Genomic DNA, 20,999 nt, shown 5'->3' on the forward strand with positions numbered 1-20,999 from the left:
CGTAGCCACACATCTCCCAGGGGATGAGGGGGAAAAATTGCGTTACATACATTAATAGTGCTATATAAATAAAGACATACATACATACAGTGATAGTCACAATGGTTTCAGCTAATGGAGCCCTCACAGGCCTCAGATAAATCAGCGTCTTGACGATATGTGAATGCGGTATAAAATATACTCGATTAATTATTTCTGCATATCACGGTATACACATTTTTTCTTCTGCTCATCAATGTCGGATTCAAGGTACTCAAATCACATGCCAACCATGCTATAACAATCAAATGAGAGAGTTTTTGTATCCGAATAATGGTGCACTGCCAGAACCAACTTCCGGGCTGGAGTGCAAGTTCAATGATTAAAAAAATAAAATTATACATATATTATATATATTGATTAGCCATATAAAAGGAGGCAAAAAAAGGTCCGTGTTTTGCACCCAAATACAAATATTCTCTACAAAAAAATGTCAAGTTTGGCTCCAGCGGGGACGCATTAGTGTGAATCACGGTAATGTAACTGCGCTGACCTTTCCTCTAGGAACGGTACTTTGATCGGCAGTCTGGGTGAGGACAAGAAATATGACTTCCGTCTACAGCAAATACGATATTTGCCTGAGACCACCACGTTAAAAGTGGTAAGTGCACAGACCGGGTGGTGTCAGACATTTCCACACAGTTTAATATTTAATGCAAAATAACCTAGTTTTATAAAAGACATTTTGGGTCACCTAATGTCATAAAATAGTGGGAATAAAGAGTTTTCAATTTCACCTGCTCCTCTTTTAGTCGTGATGCTTCCATTTCATGTAACCATTCTAAGGCTGCGTCCATGCTGCCACTGATTGTGGTTGGCGCGGTGAAAACAATCAATTTTAATCTGTCTGGCCATGCTCACGTGGCACGCCTAGTATGCTCGCAGGCGCTAGATGCTTGCCGAGACAGATAAAATTGTGTTTGAGGTGCGCTGAAGGGTCACATGACCTCAGCCAATCAGCGTCAGTCACAGCTCGGCCCCAGGCATGGCCCCCCCACTCGCACTTACCAAAAAAGCAGCCGAACGCTCATGCTTGGAGAGTTAGTGACATCACCACTCTCAAGCATGAGCGCGGTCAGCAGCACGGGGGACGCAGCCTAAGGCCCTAGTGCGCACGCGACGGGTGTCTGGCAGCGCTCCTTCCCGGCAGCAGCGCGACCTGAACTCATGGCAACCGGTGACGGGGAGACATGGCGGCGACACAGCGGGGGCGCGGCAATGACATCACGCGGCTGGTTTGCCTTCATTGGCTGAACCTCCGCCGTGACGTGGCCAGCGCCCGTCGCCACAAGAAAAGACAAAATCCCTGTCTTTACAAAATGTGGTCGTGCATCACGCATTGTGACAGGGCGCTCAGGCAGCTACTGAGGCCGGCCCCATATAGGGCCGTCTCTTGTGTACGCCGCGCATGCCGCGGCCACTGAGGACCTAGCCTAATGCACAACTAGCCTCTTCTATTCAATAATCCATTAAATCACTAGAAAGATTATACATTTGATATCTATTTGTTTTGGGGGGTTTAGTCAGTCCTCGAAGTAACATTCTCTATGTTTTCTCTCAGGGGGATCAGGTTGTGGTTGAATGCACAGGAAATACAATGGACAGAGACGGTGTCACTTTTGTAAGTCTAACATACCTATTTTGTAAACCAGTAACTATTTTCTCATTCAGTATGATGGCTCAGTGACTCATTCAGTGTGAGTGAGGCCAGTGACTCATACAGTGTGAGTGAGGCCAGTGACTCATACAGTGTGAATGAGGCCAGTGACTCATACAGTGTGAGTGAGGCCAGTGACTCATACAGTGTGAGTGAGGCCAGTGACTCATACAGTGTGAGTGAGGCCAGTGACTCATACAGTGTGAGTGAGGCCAGTGACTCATACAGTGTGAGTGAGGCCAGTGACTCATACAGTGTGAGGCCAGTGACTCATACTGCACCGACACACTTTATTCGAGCAAATACCCAGTATGTACCTGGCAGATACCTGGAATGCGCCACTCCTCACCTCTGACAAGCCCCGTTGCCTTTGCCTTCCCAGCCTGGGTTCATGCCTGGCTGATGGGCGGCTGATCTGTTAAATGATAATGATTAGGATTTAATAGGCTGCAATGCTTCGCGTGTCTACCAGATGGCATAAATTCATGTATTGTAATGCAGTATATATATATATACTGTGCAGTATTGCAGCCAGCGGGAATAAAATGCTTCAATCCCTGCTTGGAAAATAACTCAATGCACTCGGGCAGAAAACAGTCACAAACCTCAATACACCCGGGTATACCCGAATTCGTGGGACTAGCCAAGCTCGAATAAAGTGTGTCGCCAGTGTACAGCGTAAGTGAGGCCATAACCCATCCATCTCTTTGTTGCAGACACATCTGGCTGCATTAAATGATTTACTAAATTCTGCAGGACTTGCAAACCTTTACGGTCCTTGAAAGCAATAACCCGACATATTTTCCCATACTCTTTGGAATCATTAACCCCTTGCTTTCTCCCTTATTACTTGAAACGAATAACCCCTTACAGTGCACCTCAAGTAATTGCCTTCAATTAATATCTCCCACAGTTTGCAGGGTATGGTCCTCCTCAGACTCCCCCATGTTTACTGGGCAGCAGCTACTTATACACCAGTACAGGTTTCAGACCAAAAACACAATATGCATTCTGAAAATCTCCCAACGGGTATGGGATCAGTAAACCCTCTCTTGGGAGATTTCAGCCCCTAACCCTAATTGTCTCTTATTTTTGGGCCAACAATTGCAATCCTTCTCTGCAGGGCGGTCCAAGCACCATGAATGAGATGTGTCTGGGATTTCTTTTCTATTATCCTATCACGCAAATCGCAGCCTGCTGGAGCTTCATTGACTTGTTGCATGTAACGGATGCCTTGGAGTTGGAACATGCTGAAAGGTGAGTCCCAGCACAGCTGACTTATTGGGTGAGGAGAGCCCCTTACAGCAGAGAACACAGAAAGCTCCAGGTGTGCAAACAGAGTGAAAGACGAGCTGAGCAATTTATAGACTACAAGCGAGATGAAAGTGCATCTCAGACCACGATCTTTCTGAAAGTACACAGAGCAATGAACACAGGTAAACAAGTGTTATAGGTAGAGAACCATGCTCACAGAGAGTGGTGACTGTTAGGCTTTGGTCCCGCTGCGGCCGGCGGCGCGCACGGCCGCGGGCCACCAGCAGCTTGCCTCCGTTCTGGTTGTCCCCGCTGGCTCCTTCCGGCGTGGCTGACTGCGTGCTGTGACGCGTCAGCCAGCCGGAGCTACAAGGAGCTTGTGGTTTCGGCGAGTGTCGCGTCACGTGACACGCAAGGGAACCAATCACGGATTGGATCCCAGAATCCAATTCGATTCCCCCCTGCTCTGATCCCCCCTGTTCCGATTCACTCCCCCGTGTGTATTTGCCTGTGTGTGTATGAGTGCCTGTGTGTGAGTGTGTGAGTGCCTCTGTGTCCTTCCCTCTGTGCGTGGCTTCAGAGTGCGAGGGGCTCCGGGAGTGAGAGGGACCGACGGGGAGGGGGGGGGGGGGGTACGACAGCACGAGAGCCCTCCGTTCAAACGAAGCCCTCCCTGTTCAAACCACGCCCCCGCCGCTCCGGCTCCCGCTACCTACAGACCGCAGGTAGCGGTCAATTGCCTCTCAGCGTGCTGCCTGCATGCAGTGCGGGCGCGCTGACTGAGGGAGCGGGGCCTTAGCCTTAGAGAGCAGTGCTCACCGGGAGTGGTGACTGATAGAGAGCAGTTCTCACAGGGAGTGGTGACTGGTAGAGAGCTGGGCTCACAGGGAGTGGTGACTGGTAGAGAGCTGTACTCACAGTGAGTGGTGACTGGTAGAGAGCTATGCTCACAGGGAGTGATGACTGGTAGAGAGCTGGGCTCACAGGGAGTGATGACTGGTAGAGAGCTGTGCTCACAGAGTGATGACTGGTAGAGAGCTATGCTCACAGGGAGCGGCGACTATTAGAGTTGAGTGAATGGGTAAAAATTAGTTGGCCATTTTTTTTATCGGATTTCTAGCAAAATTCAATTTGCGACGGAATGTTCACATGTGGATTTAACAGCAGAAAAATTGGGCGAATGCTCTTGAAACTGGACATTTATATAGCAAATCAAAGGAAGCCCCATGAGGGGAGCGGAGAAGAAAAGCCCCTTATTCAGTGTAAAACTACTTGTAGGCTAAATGATCACTAGGATTGGAGAAATTAAGGAGGTCATACAGTAAGCGGCGCAAAATTACATTCGCAAGGGGTTTGAATTCGCCATGTTTTTGACGTGTTGCCCTCGCTGTATGCAGGAAGGGCCGAATCCCTGGGAAATCACAGCGAGAGCAACATTACCAAACATAGCGAGTAGCCGGTGGCGAGACAGTCTGCCTGGCGAGAAGCTGTCCCCTGCCGAGATGTGTCTGCAGCAGAGAGAGATCCGCCGCTCTCTCGGCGCAAACATCGGCAACATTAAAAAATCATTATTCATAGTGTACATGTGCAGGGGGTCTCCGGAGCTGAACCGCATTGGTTTCAGGTCCGGGGACCCCCTTCTTCCCGAGATACAGGCCCCTTTATGAGGTGCCGGTATCCCTCTGCATTTAAATGTCCCGATCACGTGACCGCGGAATGTAAACAAAGCAGAGGGATACCGGCACCCCATAAAGGGGCCTGTATCTCGGGAAGCAGGGGGTCCCCGGACCTAAAACCAATGCGGTTCAGCTCCGGAGACTCTCTGCACATCTACACTATGAGTAAAACACACATATCAATAAACAATAATTCCTTACCTTTGCGGCTATCTGCTATGATAACGAAGCAGCATGAATGTATTTTTAATAATAGTGTACTGTGAGCAGGGGGTCCCCTGAGCTGAACCACATTGATTTGTGGATCAGTTACCCCCTGCTTCCCGAGTTACAGGCCCCGGTATCTGTCATCGGGTGCCAGTGTTGCCGCCATCTTTATAGCGTCCCATACACGACGTGCCCGCTATAAAGATGGCGGCAACACTGGCACCGATGCCCCAAACCGGGGCTTGTAACTCGGGAAGCAGGGGTTCACTGAGCCAGAAATCAATGCGGTTCAGCTCAGGAGACCCCTGCTCCCGCACAATATTATTAAAATACAATTATGCTGCTTCATTACCATAGCGGATATCCGCTAAGGCAATGAAGGGGTTAAGGCATAATAGCATGTTTATTGCAGACAATTGCCCCAATAAACATTGCAATAAACAACATACACCCCTGTGCCCCCGACAACTCCTATACCCCCAGTACATATATTACATTTGTGGGATGCACAGCAATGATACTATAGGACGGCGGTGGCCCTCGGATGTTCAATTGTGTGCCCCCCAAAAAATATTAAACACATAAATACTTTTCAATAAATACTCCCCCCCCCCCCAAATGTTTTTGTTGGAAATGCTTGTTTTGCTGTATTTAAAATGTATTTTGCTATGCTGCTATGCTTAAATGTGTGTAATGTAATTTTTAATTAGATAGATGTAATTTTTGGTGTTGTATGCTGTACTTTAGGTCAGGGTGAGGCTTGCTTTTATATAGTGGATTATTTTTGGTACTTATATTTTGTCAGATGGTAACTTTTTTTGAGAATGGTTTTGTTTAACGATTAAAATAGTTAATTGTGTAATTGATTTGGATGGTATTTTAAATGTTTTGGGATTTGATTAATTAATGGTAATTTATTTCTGTTGCCTTGCTTGGTTTAAATAGTATGCTTGTTTGGATTTCATTGTATTTTGTTTGGAATATATTATTGTTAACATTGATTGGCAGAGTGTACATGGTGCACAGATGTTATGCATAATGTATACAATGTAAATTCAATGTTTTGATTGGCATTTGATGCTTTTGATTGGAAGATGAGAATAATTTTATTAGGAAATAGGATTTTGTTTTACTGTGGCTGATATGGAGAAGTGGTATTTTTATTTGTGCATGTTTTTGTTAACCCTTAAACATTTCTTTGTATATTGGTTAATCATGTGTATATATATTACATGTTGCGGCGCAAAGTGCCTTTTGTCCGCGCCGATGGCGGGAAAAAAACCTGCCAAAAAGTTGGCGTTTTTTTCACTTTTCGCCAAATTTTTGGGGCTTACTGAAACGTGGTATTCATTTTTGGCGCAAAACAGGCGAAAGGTGACTTTGTGCCGCTTACTGTTTGAGGCCCTAAGTGTCATAATCCCAATAAAGCCAAAAAAAGGGCCATATATACATCTATGATTAAAAGTACATTTTTATATCACTCATCTATTCATTCAGTTTCACAGCTTTCTGTTAGATTTATTACCATCTCACGCATTGTATTGTATATATTGCCCCTTTTTGGCTTTATTGGGATTATGACATGCAATCAACCCAATCCTAGTGATCAGTAAGCCTACAAGTAGTTGTGCATTGAATAAGGGGGCTTTTCTTCTCCGCCCCCCCCTCCATGGAGCTTCCTTTGGCCGCGGGCATGGTCAGCGCTTAGCTGCTGATCCGCGCTGACCCGCGCTCGCGCTTTTCAATGAGCCCCTGCAGTCGCAATGAGAGCGGCTTTAGCAGGGGCTCGTACACGCTTCCGCAGATGTGCGGAAGCATGCTGACGTTCACCGACAGTCGGATTTTAGTGTGAGCGCTGAGTCCGCTCACGTGACGCCAAAGCAGCCAATGAAGACGAGGTGAGTGGAGCAGGGAGAGAGATGTGAACGGGGGAGATATTGCCTGCCAGCGGGGTGAGTTGTTGCTGGGGGGGGAAAAAGTGGCCCAAGAGGATAATATGGTGCTCGGGGGGGGGGGGGGAGAAGTGGCCTAAGGTACCGCCTCCCGCCCCACCTCCCACCTCGCAAGCGCACTCACTGCCTCGCCAGCCAGGCCAGGCAAAAGCTCCTGCTGGCGCTACCGAGGCACAGCGTGAGAGCGCCTCAGCACGCGGGGCTAGTGTATGGATGCAGCCTTAGGTGCACTAGGCTTTACATTTATTTAAATATTAGACTGAGCAGTGAGCTATCTTCAGTTTATTGAGAGAGAGAGAGATAGATATGTAGCGCGATGCCGGTATAAACCAATAAAACATCACCGACCAATCATTTGTTTTTCGGTTAAAACCGATAAAGACTGGAATATTAAAAATTGAATTTAGCCGCCAATGATTTTCATTGGGGGAGTGTCTTCACATGGTGAGCTTCCCACGCCGTGTGACTATGGCTGTGTGGGAGCGGGACAGCAGCACCAGGCAATCAATGAGAGCAAAAAGAGAAGATGTGAGACATCTAGCTAATGCAACCCATGCCCAGCACATACTTTAGATCCTCAGAACCCGGCACACAGATCCCCAGATCCCCAAATCTCCCGGCACACAGATCCCCAAATCTCCCGGCACACAGATCCCCAGATCCCTGGCACACAAAGTCTTGTGCGCCGGCACACAGATCCCCAAATCTCTCAGCACACAGATCCCCCAGCACACAGATCCCCAGATTTCCCACCACACAGAACCCAATTTTTTAAAAAAAGCTAAACACAGAATTATACTGGTGTTTTGCTATTTTTTATTGTTGTTTGTTCTTTAATCACCGAAAAACACAGATTTTGTTTGCATATGAATGCATATTAAAAAATAAATTAAATAAACACAGATGAAAATATATATATATTTAGCACTTGAGACTATATCTAAAATAGGGCTTTCTCTTTTGGGCGACTCGAATCTGCAGTGGTGTTGCATACACTCGAACGAAGGCGAATGTCACTTTTTACAACCAAGTCACAAATAAACATCACATTCAAAGTGAAGTCGAATGCCGGTGAATAATTCGCTCATGTCTGGTGACAACAGAATTTCCCAGCTTTTTCACATTTCTAACCTTCAGGTCTTGTCTCTTGTTCACTTTTTTTTCTTATGTGCTATTTCATTCTTCATGTCTCCCCTCTCTCCAAACTGTACTTTTCCACTCTTTTGTTCTACACCTCTTCCTCTATCTCATGTTATCCCCCTTCTGTCCATTTCTTTCTCGCCTTGCACCACTTAAATTCCTTGTCCACTTATTCCTTTCTCTACTTGACAATCCACATCTCTCCATGCCCATTTGTTGCTCACCTGCCTCTCCATATCTCTCCTTCAGCATAATGGAGGCCGTTATAAACATGAATTCTGTAGACTGGGATGATGAGACCAGAGAGGTGGCCCAGAGAGCATTAATGGAAGCCAATTATACCGCGATAGTGCAGAACCGCAAGGTGAGACTAGCTAACTATCCCTCGGATATGCACAGCTATCTCATGCTGTTATATGAACAGCTAATTCTCACTATGACATGCACAGCTGTCAATCACAGTTACATGCACAACTATTTATACATGCACAACAACTACTCATTGTTATATGCACAGCTATCTTACAGTGGTCAACAACGGAAATACAGGTGTTGAGTTTCTGAGTGCTAAAATTCACCAGCTCCAATATAAAATACTAAGTGGGACTCCACCCATAATATAACTGATGATGGTATAACTTGATCATGTGTCTACAGTATATAAGTTCTGTCTGTATCATTCCTATCTTCTCCTTGCCTGTCTGCCTCTTCTTTCTGCTTCTCTGATTGTCTCATACTAGACTCTTGTTCTTCATCCACAGGAGACCAGGGTGAATCAGACAAGCTTACTCCCCCCCATCTCTTCACCAGCTCCCCATCCCTGTGATGCTGACCCCCTTCCATAAGATGCACAGCTATCTCACTCTCAAAGTCACAGTTCTTTCTCCCTATACAAATCATAGCTATCTCTCATAGTCTAGGATGTACAGATGTTGTTGTATTTGCTACGATCAGAAACACAGCTATCGCCCAGTAGATGATGCTCAGCTATCTTTTAGCAAAGGATACGCAGCTGTTTATCACAATATCACATTGGTCGGTGATCATTGGAATATGTACCGTAATATCTGCCACTCTCATACTGCTCACAGCTATAAATCGCTCTGAACCTCATTATTAGTGTATATATCTTATCTGTTAGATACACAACTCTCTATGGCTGTCTGACACAGATTTTTTACACAGAATAATTATACGAAGCTAACTGGCAAACAAAGCACATCTTTAAGAGGCAGAGCTATCTCTCACGCTCATCTTCACACCATAAGATGTATAGCTGTTTCTCTCCAAGCATCTCTCATTTTATGTATCTGTTACTTGGCCATAGTTTATTGCTTTGCCCTCCCTAAGTCTGCGTTTGTTATTTGTTGCCTTCCGGGGTATAAAATATTGTATACTCCATATAACAGACGAGATTTCAATCCTGTCCAAGTTTTCTAACTCTTACCCCAGTGCATCTGGCAAATAACACTCCCACGTTTCTAATGAAAATGTATCAAGGAGAACAAGAATGGCCTAGAGCAGTGTTTCCCAACTCCAGTCCTCAGGGAACCCCAACAGGTCAGGTCTTAAGGATATCCCTGCTCCAGCACAGGTGGGTCAATCAGCGGCTCAGTCATTTTAACTGACCCACCTGTGCTGGAGAAGGGATATCATTAATACCTGACCTGAGGACTGGAGTTGGGAAACACTGGACTAGAATCTTAATATTGGGTTAGGTCAGCAATACTAGGATAACTTAAAAATTATACTTTAATGAGCCCAAGAATGACTTTACATCAATTGAAATTGTTTGGAGAGAGGGGCAACCTATGCTTTGCGGAGCAGTATAAGATGTTAAGCACATTGGAGGTCTCTCTTTACAGAGTACAACAAAATAACACATTAAATATATTTATATATATATATATATAAATATATATATATATATAATATTTCTCTATGCCTAAGTACCTATGTCCTTTATATCAAAAGTACATCAAATGGTATTCTACACGTCAATAGATCATAATCTTAACTTTTAATGCCACCAGAACTGATTTACTGGTACAATTAAGTATATATTCTGAGAGAGTAGGGGGCAAATGCCAGGTGGCCGTATAGCTCTGATACCTATATAGTTACTAAGGGTTCGGACGGCAGTGTATGTGGGTTCAATATTAACTTGTGGATCTGATGTTGGATTTGAATCCTGCGTCAAGCAGCTTGAGATCCAACATTCGATTTAAACTCTGAGTCAAACTTCAGAACACATTTTGGAATATCGGCAAAATTCGAGCCAAAACTCAAAAAAAGACTCATATTTGGACCTTTGTTTTGCTTGTTGTTGGCTGAAGGAGTGGCTCAGTGAGTAAAGACACTGACTGTAGAACAAAAACACTGAGTGTTGTTTCAAATCCAGTGTCTGCTTCTTGTGACCTTGGGCAAGTCACTTTAACTCCCTGTGCCTCTGTCACCAAAACATAAATTGTAAGCTCACCTGGGCAGGGGTGGTGCCTGTAAAATTTCATATGTGCTGTGTACTGAGTGCTATACTGCACATTAATTATGCAGCACTTTGAGTCCCATTGGGAGAAAAGCTCTATATGAAATAAAGTTATTATTAAATATATTTTTTAGAACCAATACCCAAGTGACAGTACCCACCTAAGTTAACTGACTGATATAATGTATGTATACCGGATTTGCCCAATTATAAAGTGACCCTCAATATAAGGGGACCCCCTAGTTTGAGTAGTAGCTGGAAAAAAAAAGTTTTTGAGAGAATTGAAAATTCAAATTTGTATTTCTTGTTCTGTCTTTCAGACTCATTTATTAATAGTAATAAACGTTTATGTGTGTCTGTCACTTATAATAATAAAGAACAGTGACTTATAACAGTGAAAGTTGTGTGTTTCAGTCTTCTGTCAGCTGCAAATGTTTTTAGTTTGCGCAGGACCGAAAAGGAATGCATGTGAATGCGCAGACGGCTGCTGTGTTTATAGCTTAGACATTACAGAAAGGAATGCATGTCTATGAAAAGAGGCAAACCGTGTGGTTTAACATGCAATTTTCCAGGATTGTGCTTGCTTTTCGGATGGAATGGGGGCCGGGGGGGGGGGTGAGGGGGGGAGGGAGGAGTTTGTTCCAATCTGGTAGTGTCTCCAGTTAGATATATGTTCCCTCAAACCTCCCCCCAGATAACACAGGGAGAAATGCCTGTGCTGAAAAAAAAGAGCACAACTGAGATACCCTGGGAAATATGCTAATTTATGTGCAAAGTATATTTAAATGAGTCCCACCTCCTAAAATATTTCCATAACACCAAAACTGACAAGTCTAAGCCTTTGTGATGAATGGGTAGCTCAGGTGTCTCAGGTGTGCTCCTTTATGTGCATAGGGAACATTGAACTGGCAGCCAGGAAGTGGAAGGGATCTGCTTTTAAAGGAAGTTGGAGGGAGGGGGCTACTGGTGTACTGCTTTAAAGTATGCGGTGACAGGAGCATTTCCCCGCATCTGGGTTAGTTCATTGTTAGGGCTGCTGGCCTGAATAGCACAGGTTACACAGTTACATATAGTTACATAGTTGATGAGGTTGAAAAAAGAAATGCGTCCATCAAGTCCAACCTATGCTAAATTTAGACAGATACTTTATTCTATATCTGTACTTGCAGTATATTGATCAAGAGGAAGGCAAACACAAAACTCCAGTGACACATTATCCAGTGATATCTCTTAAGGGGAAAAATAAATTCCTTCCTAACTCCAAGAATTGGCAATCAGATTTCTCCCTGGATCAATATCCTTCCCATGTTTACTTTTTTGGTATATCCCTGTATAACTTTCCTTTCTAAAAAGATGTACAACCTTTTTTTTTTTTTTAACAAATCGATTGTATCTGCCATCACAGTCTCCAGGGGTAATGCATTTCACATTCCCACAGGTTGTGGGTTCTGATCCTGTTGGGTCTGACACTTGGGCTGTGTTGTGTAATTTGCTTAATCTTTGGGTCAATGGTAATAACTTTGAAAAGATTTTTAGGTAAAGCTGCTATTGTAAATGAAATAAGGTTGCACACTGGTATGTTCTGTGAGGTCTGTAACAAGATGAAAAACAAGGTGTCCTATCTTGCAGTGAAAGAATAAGTTAAAACCTTAATGATGTTTTCTGTTCTGTTTCTCACTGTACATCACAGGACTATCTCTCCATGGACAATATTTGAATTTAAGGCATGGCCTTTAAATTAGACACCTGGGACTCATTACAATTCAAATTACAAGCAATGTTTTTACTGGAAGAAATTAAGATAGTAACCTTTAAATTACTATTAGCTCTTTACAGAGAACTGCAAAACAAACTCCCAATGCCCTCCTAATCATCACCATGAGATTTGGCCTCTCATGATTTGGTGTCTGCAAACAAAGACTTTTATTTGCATTGATTGGTTTATTTTAAGCTAAATGAAAGAACACATTCTGAGCCTGTTTTATATTTATACTTTATTGTACTTCTGCCCTTTATAACTTACAACAATAAATATCACGAAATATATTAATACTCTATATAATAGATAACTGCACTATACAATTGTAGCCATAACATCTGTAGATTATATTCATAACACCAATACAATTGAAATACATTATTTTACATTGCACCCATTTTTAAAGGATTAATGTTGATACTGGCACATACAGTAACTAAATAATATTATAATGTCATAGGGGCCTATGCAGAGAGCAGCGCTATTTCGAAATTCGCCATTTTTTGGAGAAAATCGCGCAGAAAGCAGCAGAAAATGGCGAGTTCCGAAAAACGCGCCAATTTTTCTTTTCTATTTCTAAAACTTGCCTCGCGGCTGGCGAGAACCTCAATCTCGCCAGTTTTAAAAATATCCTAATGCAGAGAGGCGCGAACGGCATCTAGCGGCTGTTCGCGCCAATAAAATGGCGCGATTGTCTCCTTTTTGCCTCGCCAGAAAAAATTGGCAAGAAGCTGCCGCTCGCGGCCATTGCAATGGGAAAAAAAGGCGCGAATTTGTTTTTACACGTTTCTGAAGCGCGCATCTCGCCAATTTAAACTCGCCACACGCATCCATGTTAAACATAGCAGAATTCGCACTTTTCTGCATATGGAGAATAAAACTCTCCAAAAAAGCTACTTTTTAATAAATTCGCCAATTTTAAAATTCGCTGCTCTCTGCATAGGCCCCTTAATCATCAATGATATTCAGCTAGAGATGGGAAAAACTGTCCATAATGTATGTTAAGTGGTTTTTTCCCCCCGATTCGATCCCTTGCCAATATTTTTGCCAAGCCTCATAGGTTAATAATGTTTCAATTTCCCAAGCTTTCAGCAAAATACAGGCATACCCCGCTTTAAGGACACTCACTTTAAGTACACTCGCGAGTAAGGACATATCGCCCAATAGACAAACGGCAGCACACGCATGCGCCTGTCAGCACGTCCTGAACAGCAATACCGGCTCCCTACTTGTACCGAAGCTGTGCGCAAGCGGGGAGACTATAGAGCCTGTTACAAATGTGTTATTTACATCAGTTATGCACGTATATAACGATTGCAGTACAGTACATGCTTCGATATGTGGGGAAAAGGTAGTGCTTCACTTTACGTACATTTTCGCTTTACATATATGCTCCGGTCCCATTGCGTACGTTAATGCGGGGTATGCCTGTACTACCCTTTTTACTGCATCATTAAGACCCTAAGACCAAACCTAAATCACAGTATACAGGGAATATACGCAGGCCTCATTTTTATCTGTACCAGCTTCTGTGTTTATTAGGTAGAATTTTATTTGATTTCATCGTTTTCAGCAGGATGTGCTCATCTCTGGTCATGTATATGTATGTTTATGTATACATACAGGCATTCCCCGGTTTAAGGACACTCACTTTAAGTACACTCGAGAGTAAGGACATGTCACCCAATAGGCAAATGGCAGCTTGCGCATGCGCCCGTCAGCACGTCCTGAACAGCAATACCGGCTCCCTACCTGTACCGAAGCTGTGCGCAAGCGGGGAGACAATAGATCCTGTTACAAATGCGTTATTTACATCAGTTCTGCACGTATATGACGATTGCAGTACAGTACCTGCATCGATAAGTGGGAAAAAGGTAGTGCTTCACTTTAAGTACATTTTCGCTTTACATACATGCTCCGGTCCCATTGCATATGTTAATGCGGGGTATGCCTGTATATGTTTATGTATCGATATGTATACACGTATGTACTGTATGTATGTATGTATGTATATGTATCTATATGCATGCACATATATAGTGTGATAGAAGCGCATGGGAGAACAATAGCATGAAAAATTGGCCAAACTTTAATAACATAAATCACTAAATGTTATTTTTAAAAAAACAATGAAGATTGCACCTGTAGGAGTATCTAAAAATGCTTATCTGAGTCCAAATGGCAGTGATTCTCCGTGTTACTCCTCCGCAAGCTGGTACGGTAAGTTAGAAGTTTTGGAGCCTCCACTTGCAGTGATGGAAATCCAGACGAGTATCCAGATTTATAAATTTACTCTTCCTCATAGTGCGCCATGTAAATGTTGGCATATGCTGGGGCCATGTTACTGCCCATGGCAGTCCCTTTGATCTGCAAGAAATATTCTTTCTTTCACGAATTTAAAATAATTCTTATACAATATGAAATGTAGAAGGATCATTATATATTCGATGGGGACGGGGTCTCTATAATGGGCCAAGAGTGCTGTCCTAACTATATCTAATCATTCATCATGGGGAATAATAGTATATAGACTAGAGACATCTAGGCTCCCCAGTATATGGTCAGTACCATCGCGTGGTATAAATTTGAATTTTTCTATAAAATCAAATGTGTCTTTGACATATGATCTGGCTTTCTGTGCTATAGGTTGTAAGTACGTATCAACAAACATGGTGAGCGGTTAGTTCAATGAGTTAATAGCTGCTATAATGGGCATCCTAGAGGGTTGTGTAGGTTCATGTGGATTTTAGGGAGTGTATAGAATCCGGGCATTTAGGGTGATCAATGGTAAGGCATTCAGATTCTGCTTCCGTTATCCAACGGTTATTTAATCCTAAAAGAATAATTTATTTTATTTCTTTAGTGTAGTTAATGGAGGGGTCGCTATCTAGTTTGATATAACTATCCGTATCACTGAGTTGTCTAACAGCCTCAGTTTTGTATTTGATATAATCCTGTATGACCAGGGCACCCCTTTTGTCAGCACGCTTAATGATAATGTTGTTATTACAGCTGAACCCTATTATAACGCGGTGCTTGGGGTGCACATAATGCGACTGTGTTATAACTGGGATCACAAAAAAAATGGCCGCTGCGATCGGGGGGAGTGGGTGTGTGCATGTGTCTCCTTGTGTCTTCGTCTCATGTTTGTGTCTCCGTCTCCTATTTGCTGTGATCTCTACTATCATCCTCCTACTTGAATATCCTCAATACTTAGCGAGTTAAACTAAGTTGTGGGCCTCAGGAGATATCCACTAGTGTCAGCTACCACTCCAGCACTGCATTGCTAAAAAGGGCCAGGAACGCTCGGGTCAAAGGAACCGGCTGTCTATACTATGGAAGGGGCGGCATGACTGGTTGTGAATAGCCCACTTCCTAGACATGCGAGGTGAATGTCTCTCTGGTTCACATAATTTTCACATGACATGGGGCATCATTATACTGTATGTGGTGGTGTCCTTTGTAAACTGGGTTATCACACCTGGTGTGTGTGTGTCCTTGTGTGTGCCTCCGTCTCCTTGTATGTGTTCCGTCTCCTTGTGTGTGCCTCCGACTTTTGTGTGTGCCTCCGTCTCCTTGTGTGTGCCTCCATCTCCTTGTGTGTACCTCCATCTCCTTGTGTGTACCTCCGTTCCTTGTGTGTGCCTCCGTCTCTTGTGTGTGCCTCCGTCTCCTTGTGTGTGCCTCCGTCTCCTTGTGTGTGCCTCCGTCTCCTTGTGTGTGCCTCCGTCTTCTTGTGTGTGCCTCCGTCTTCTTGTGTGTGCCTCCGTCTCCTTGTATGTACCTCCGTCTTTTGTGTGTGCCTCCGTCTCCTTGTGTGTACCTCCGTCTCCTTGTGTGTGCCTCCGTCTCTTGTGTGTGCCTTCGTCTCTTGTGTGTACTTCCGTTCCTTGTGTGTGCCTCCGTCTTTTGTGTGTGCCTCCGTCTCCTTGTGTGTGCCTCCGTCTCCTTGTGTGTACCTCCGTTCCTTGTGTGCCTCCGTCTCCTTGTGTGTGCCTCCGTCTCCTTGTGTGTGCCTCCGTCTCCTTGTGTGTGCCTCCGTCTCCTTGTGTGTGCCTCCGTCTCCTTGTGTGTACCTCCGTTCCTTGTGTGTGCCTCCGTCTCTTGTGTGTGCTTCCGTCTCCTTGTGTGTGCCTCCGTCTTCTTGTGTGTGCCTCCGTCTCCTTGTGTGTACCTCCGTTCCTTGTGTGCGCCTCTGTCTCCTTGTGTGCACCTCCCTCTCCTTGTGTGTACCTCCGTCTCTTTGTGTGTACCTCCGTTTCTTGGTGTGCCTCCGTCACCTTGTGTCTGCCTCCGTCTCCTTGTGTCTGCCTCCGTCTCCATGTGTGTACCTCTGTTCCTTATGTGTGCATCCGTCTCCTTGTGTGTACCTCTGTTCCATATGTGTGCCTCCGTCTCCTTGTGTGTGCCTCCGTCTCCTTGTGTGTACCTCCACTCCTTGTGTGCCTCCATCTCCTTGTGTGTACCTCAGTTCTTGTTTGTGCCTCCATCTCCTCCTGTGTCTCTGTCTCCTTGTGTGTCTCCATGTCCCCGTTAGCAATAAAGCATTGCATTAATATTTTAAAAAACACAGCTGACATCATTCGCGCGGCGCCGCGCATGGTGGTGCCGGCAGCTGGAGGATAGAAAGGTAAACGTATAACGGGGTTGAGCTGTATTAGATAATGTGTCCAGGGCATTTTCTCTTTGACTGACATATTATACGTAATTCTATGTTTTTTCTTAGCATAACGTGTAATATCCGCCTTAACTAGCCGTATGTACGTATGTACGTGCTGACAGATTGATTTTTGTATTGGTGTATGAATGTCGATTTCAACTTACACATTTTGATACCTTGAGTAGAGGCCGAATTATCAGTGACTGGGTCTTGAAGCGGTTGTACCACCTCCATAGCTCTGCTGGAAAAGAATGATTTAAGATTAAGAACACGTTAGAACTTAAATAAGTCAACTTCCAAACCAAAATTATTAAAGTGTGTCATAGAGACATATGAGGGTCAGACATTTCATCACTATTCAGTGAATATTGAGAAAGGTTAATAGTAAGCGAATCAGTACTTATTGACGTGTCTGTGATCTCAGAAGATGATGTGGGGATTTTTCTTTTGCCTAGTTATCCACAGTGATAATAAATGAATTTATGTACCAAATGTTTTTTCATGTTATAATTTTTTTTTTTAACATGTCTTTTTTTTAATACCCTACAGCACTATTAGTCACATTTGGCGCATAGGATATTGGGCATTAGTCTAAAGGGGGAGTAGTTGCCCCAGGGAGGGTGGTTATGCCAACCCAGGGGGGGAAGTAGGTTGAATTAACCACTTCATTACCGTGCCAGCTAGCCACTAAGGTAATGAAAGGAATTATTCATGCATTTTTATATTGTAAATGGATTGTTTTTTAAATTACTGGGTACATGTGAATATTTTTTTATGATTAATGCCCAAAACCACTATTAACTAAATAGAGATTTGTGGCATTAGTCTAGTGGGGGCAGGGGTAGGGAGGCCGGTGGTAGTGGGGGTGGGTGATGGGGATTGTTGCCCCGGGAGTGTGGTTAGGCCTCTCAGCGGGGTCACGGCATGGGTTATCCCCTTGGTTACCATAGTCTTTAGTAAAGCATTGCATGGCAGCACTAAGATGGGAAACAGGGTTAGGTAATGTGTGTGTAGATAGATAGATAGATAGATAGATAGATAGAAATAAAAAAAGAGAACAGGAGCACTCCTAATCTTTTCCCTGATTTTTAGATGAAACGCGTAGGGTGCCATTCATGTGTAAGTGCCACTCTACTAAACGTGAGCAGAGAGCTGTTTAAGCGGAGGCAAGAAGCCGCAAGTACCAGCGTGTACCAACGTGGGACAGGAAACATTGTGGTGGAGTATTGTTGCCAAAGCAGCCGATTTGGAGGTGATACGGTTTACACATTCCACATGCGGTTGCGGTCAGCAGGGAGTGCCGGATAGCACAGCAGCAGCCGATTGGGGTTGTTTGCCGAGACGGAGCTTGAGATTGTCTCAAAAACTGCCTGATTTCTTGCGTCGCTTGTGAGTGAGCACTTTTTATTTGTCCAGTCCCATTCAATTGTTAAACTTTAATACACTAGGAGTGAGCCTGTTCTCTTTTTTGTATCTATAAATATCTTTTAAGGAATTGGTGATTCCTGTGTCCAGGCTGCCAAGACTCCGGAGGACTGTGACATGGGACTGTTTTTTTTATATTTTTATTAATTTTTAAATTGTTTATTTATTTGCACATAATATTTTATGTTTACATAGTATTGGCAGAGTATAGTACTATCATTATTTAGGTCATTACATCTGTTGGGTAAATGTTGTTTTAATTTTTTTATATTTATTATTTGTAATAATAGTTACTATAGAAGCCTATGATAGAAATGTGATCGTTATGCAGTATTTATTTATTAATGGGCAAGTTAATTCCTGCATTGCGATTTACCCCAAATATAGTACACATTGCGGTAATAATGCGCGTACTTGTTTTTTCCCTGGGTTCGATATTAACTACAGTTTACGGAAGTTTCATTTATCCGTGTCTTAGTGTTTTGTTTATGCCTGCGGAACAAACTAAATGCTAACAGTGACTTACCTATTGAGCCTTGCGAGAGATCACGGCTCAGTACAGTATATGTTTATAAAACATACCAGCAAACGGTTTCGATCTCCTTCCGTTCTCTTGGTTTTCTTTCTCTATCTTTTTATGTATACGCAAGTCTAGTGAATCTGATGACTGTATCCACACACCAGTCATGGGAAACTCTGAGAGCTCAATGTGAGGAACGAAATATTCCTACTGTGGGAACAAATACAGAGGAGCTGAGCTAAGCCTGTCCTGTAGGGAGGAGAGGGCGGAAATTGCCCACAGGTCAAGGGACCCAGGACTGTTATATTCAAAGGACTCCAGCAATTGTAACCCACCCAGCGCCCTGGATGTGCACATGGAAACTTCTCTCAAGCACATAGGACGCGTAGCTTATGCAATGTGGTTTTAGCAATAGGAGACACAGGCTGTGAGATGCTGCAGAACGTAAAGCTGAGAGAGGAAGACCCGCTGATTAACTAGGGCACCAACTGGAACTTTGCAAGCTCCACAAGGAATCGCCAGCACCAAGCAGAAGAGTCCAGTCCTTCCAGACCCTGTGTAGAGCATTTCCCTAACCTGGAGAAAGATGGCAACGTGGACACTTTCCTGAGTGGATTTGACAAAACCTGCTGGTAACATCAGTTCGCTTGGTTATCAGTGGCAACGTACAGTATCTTATACCCAGATTGAGCAAAAGAGCCCTGAATGTCTTTTCTGAACTTTCCGCCCACCTCGACCAGGATTATAAATATAGATGGGCAATTTTTTTTTGGGGGGGGGGATTTGGATCAGCCGGTTCCTTTGGTCCACGGATTTCCACGGATCAGTCTCAAAAATCAATTTTGGATTTTTTATTTTATTTTAGAGAGCAATCCAAAAATCTGCTGCCAGATTGTTAAATGTCCAGACATGGATTAATCCGCAGGGATCTCTCTTTCTCTCCCTCCCCACGGATTAATCAGTGGATGAATTTTAAACAATTTGGCCACGGATTGTGGAATTTGCGGAGAGGATTCTTTAAAATTTGTCCACATTGTATCCAATGGCAGATTTGGATTCATCCGCACACATTTTTTAGTGCCCAATCCGCAGACAGATTTTAGTGGGGGTTCAGTGTAGTGTAAGACCTGCATTAATTTGGTTATACCTTGACGTTGGTATGCAGGCTTATGACGCCTTTGGCCAAAGTGTTAACTAAATAACCAAGTATTTAATATTATTATTATTGAAGTATTTTACTTTATACTTTTCATCATATATGTTTTGTCAATTGGATGTAGCATTGGGCACTCCCTGTCTCTTGTTGTATACCATTGCCACGCTCAGTAGCTCTCTGGTTGACATAAATATATATTCATCATGTGGTGGGTGTGGGAGTTTGAGCTAGCTGGGAATGTGTGTTTAACACATTGTATCCAATGGCAGATTTGGATTCATCCGCACACATTTTTTAGTGCCCAATCCGCGGACAGATTTTAGTGGGGGGGAGCGTATTTGGGCTTTAAAAAAACCACAGGAAATTCAAGGAAGAAGATTTGGACTAGTTCGCCCATCTCTAATTATGAGATCAAAGCTGCATTGCTGCACCATTTTAATATTACCCCTATAATCTACCGGCAGAAGTTCACAGCCTTGCAGCGCGATTCTACCGCCATCTTTACTGAGCTGGAGGGACACCTGACATCTTTGTGCAAGCAGTGGGTTGGGGGACTGAAAATTGAAAACATTGAAGGGTTCCTGAATCTCATAGTCCATGAGCAATTTTTAACCCTGTGCCCACCTGAAGTGAGGGAGTGGGTTAAGTACCGAGGTCCTAAATCTGCCATGGCCCACTTTTTGCAGGTCCAACATTATTAATCATATCTTCCGTGACATCCCCCCACTCTTCAAACTGTCCTGCTCTGAAATATTAGTGATCGTTGCTGTGATTTTCCTTTGGAGAGGCTTTTCCACAATGAGCTGCCTTATTATAATTCTTGTCTCCTACATTATATTTGCCATTATAAGGATTTGTTCTGGTGAAGGGGGACAAAAAACCTTCACCTTTGTCTCTCACATAACAGCGGTCACTCTGTTCCATGGGACAGTTCTCTTCATGTATTTCCATCCGTCTAGCAGATTTGCTCTTCATCAGGACAGGGAGGCCTCTGTCTCTTATAGCATTCTTATCCCCATGTTAAACCCCCTGATTTATAGCCTTAGAAATGTAGAGGTTAAAAAGGCTT

At 43.7% G+C, this 20,999-nt stretch overlaps 1 protein-coding gene across 1 annotated transcript in view; it reads left to right on the forward strand.

Annotated features, from left to right (window-relative positions):
• The window catches only part of LOC142500933 (putative DBH-like monooxygenase protein 2), a 32,743-nt gene extending 22,023 nt beyond the window's left edge, over nt 1-10,720 (forward strand). Inside the window, exons 9-13 of the mRNA XM_075610205.1 lie at nt 544-640; nt 1,601-1,660; nt 2,820-2,953; nt 8,175-8,289; nt 8,687-10,720. Coding sequence (XP_075466320.1) covers nt 544-640; nt 1,601-1,660; nt 2,820-2,953; nt 8,175-8,289; nt 8,687-8,770 — 490 coding nt within the window. The 3' untranslated portion in view covers nt 8,771-10,720. The remainder of the gene's footprint in view (nt 1-543; nt 641-1,600; nt 1,661-2,819; nt 2,954-8,174; nt 8,290-8,686) is intronic.
• Nucleotides 10,721-20,999: the final 10,279 nt, after the last annotated feature.

Source organism: Ascaphus truei, chromosome 8 (assembly GCF_040206685.1).
Source record: "Ascaphus truei isolate aAscTru1 chromosome 8, aAscTru1.hap1, whole genome shotgun sequence".
NCBI lineage: Eukaryota > Metazoa > Chordata > Amphibia > Anura > Ascaphidae > Ascaphus > Ascaphus truei.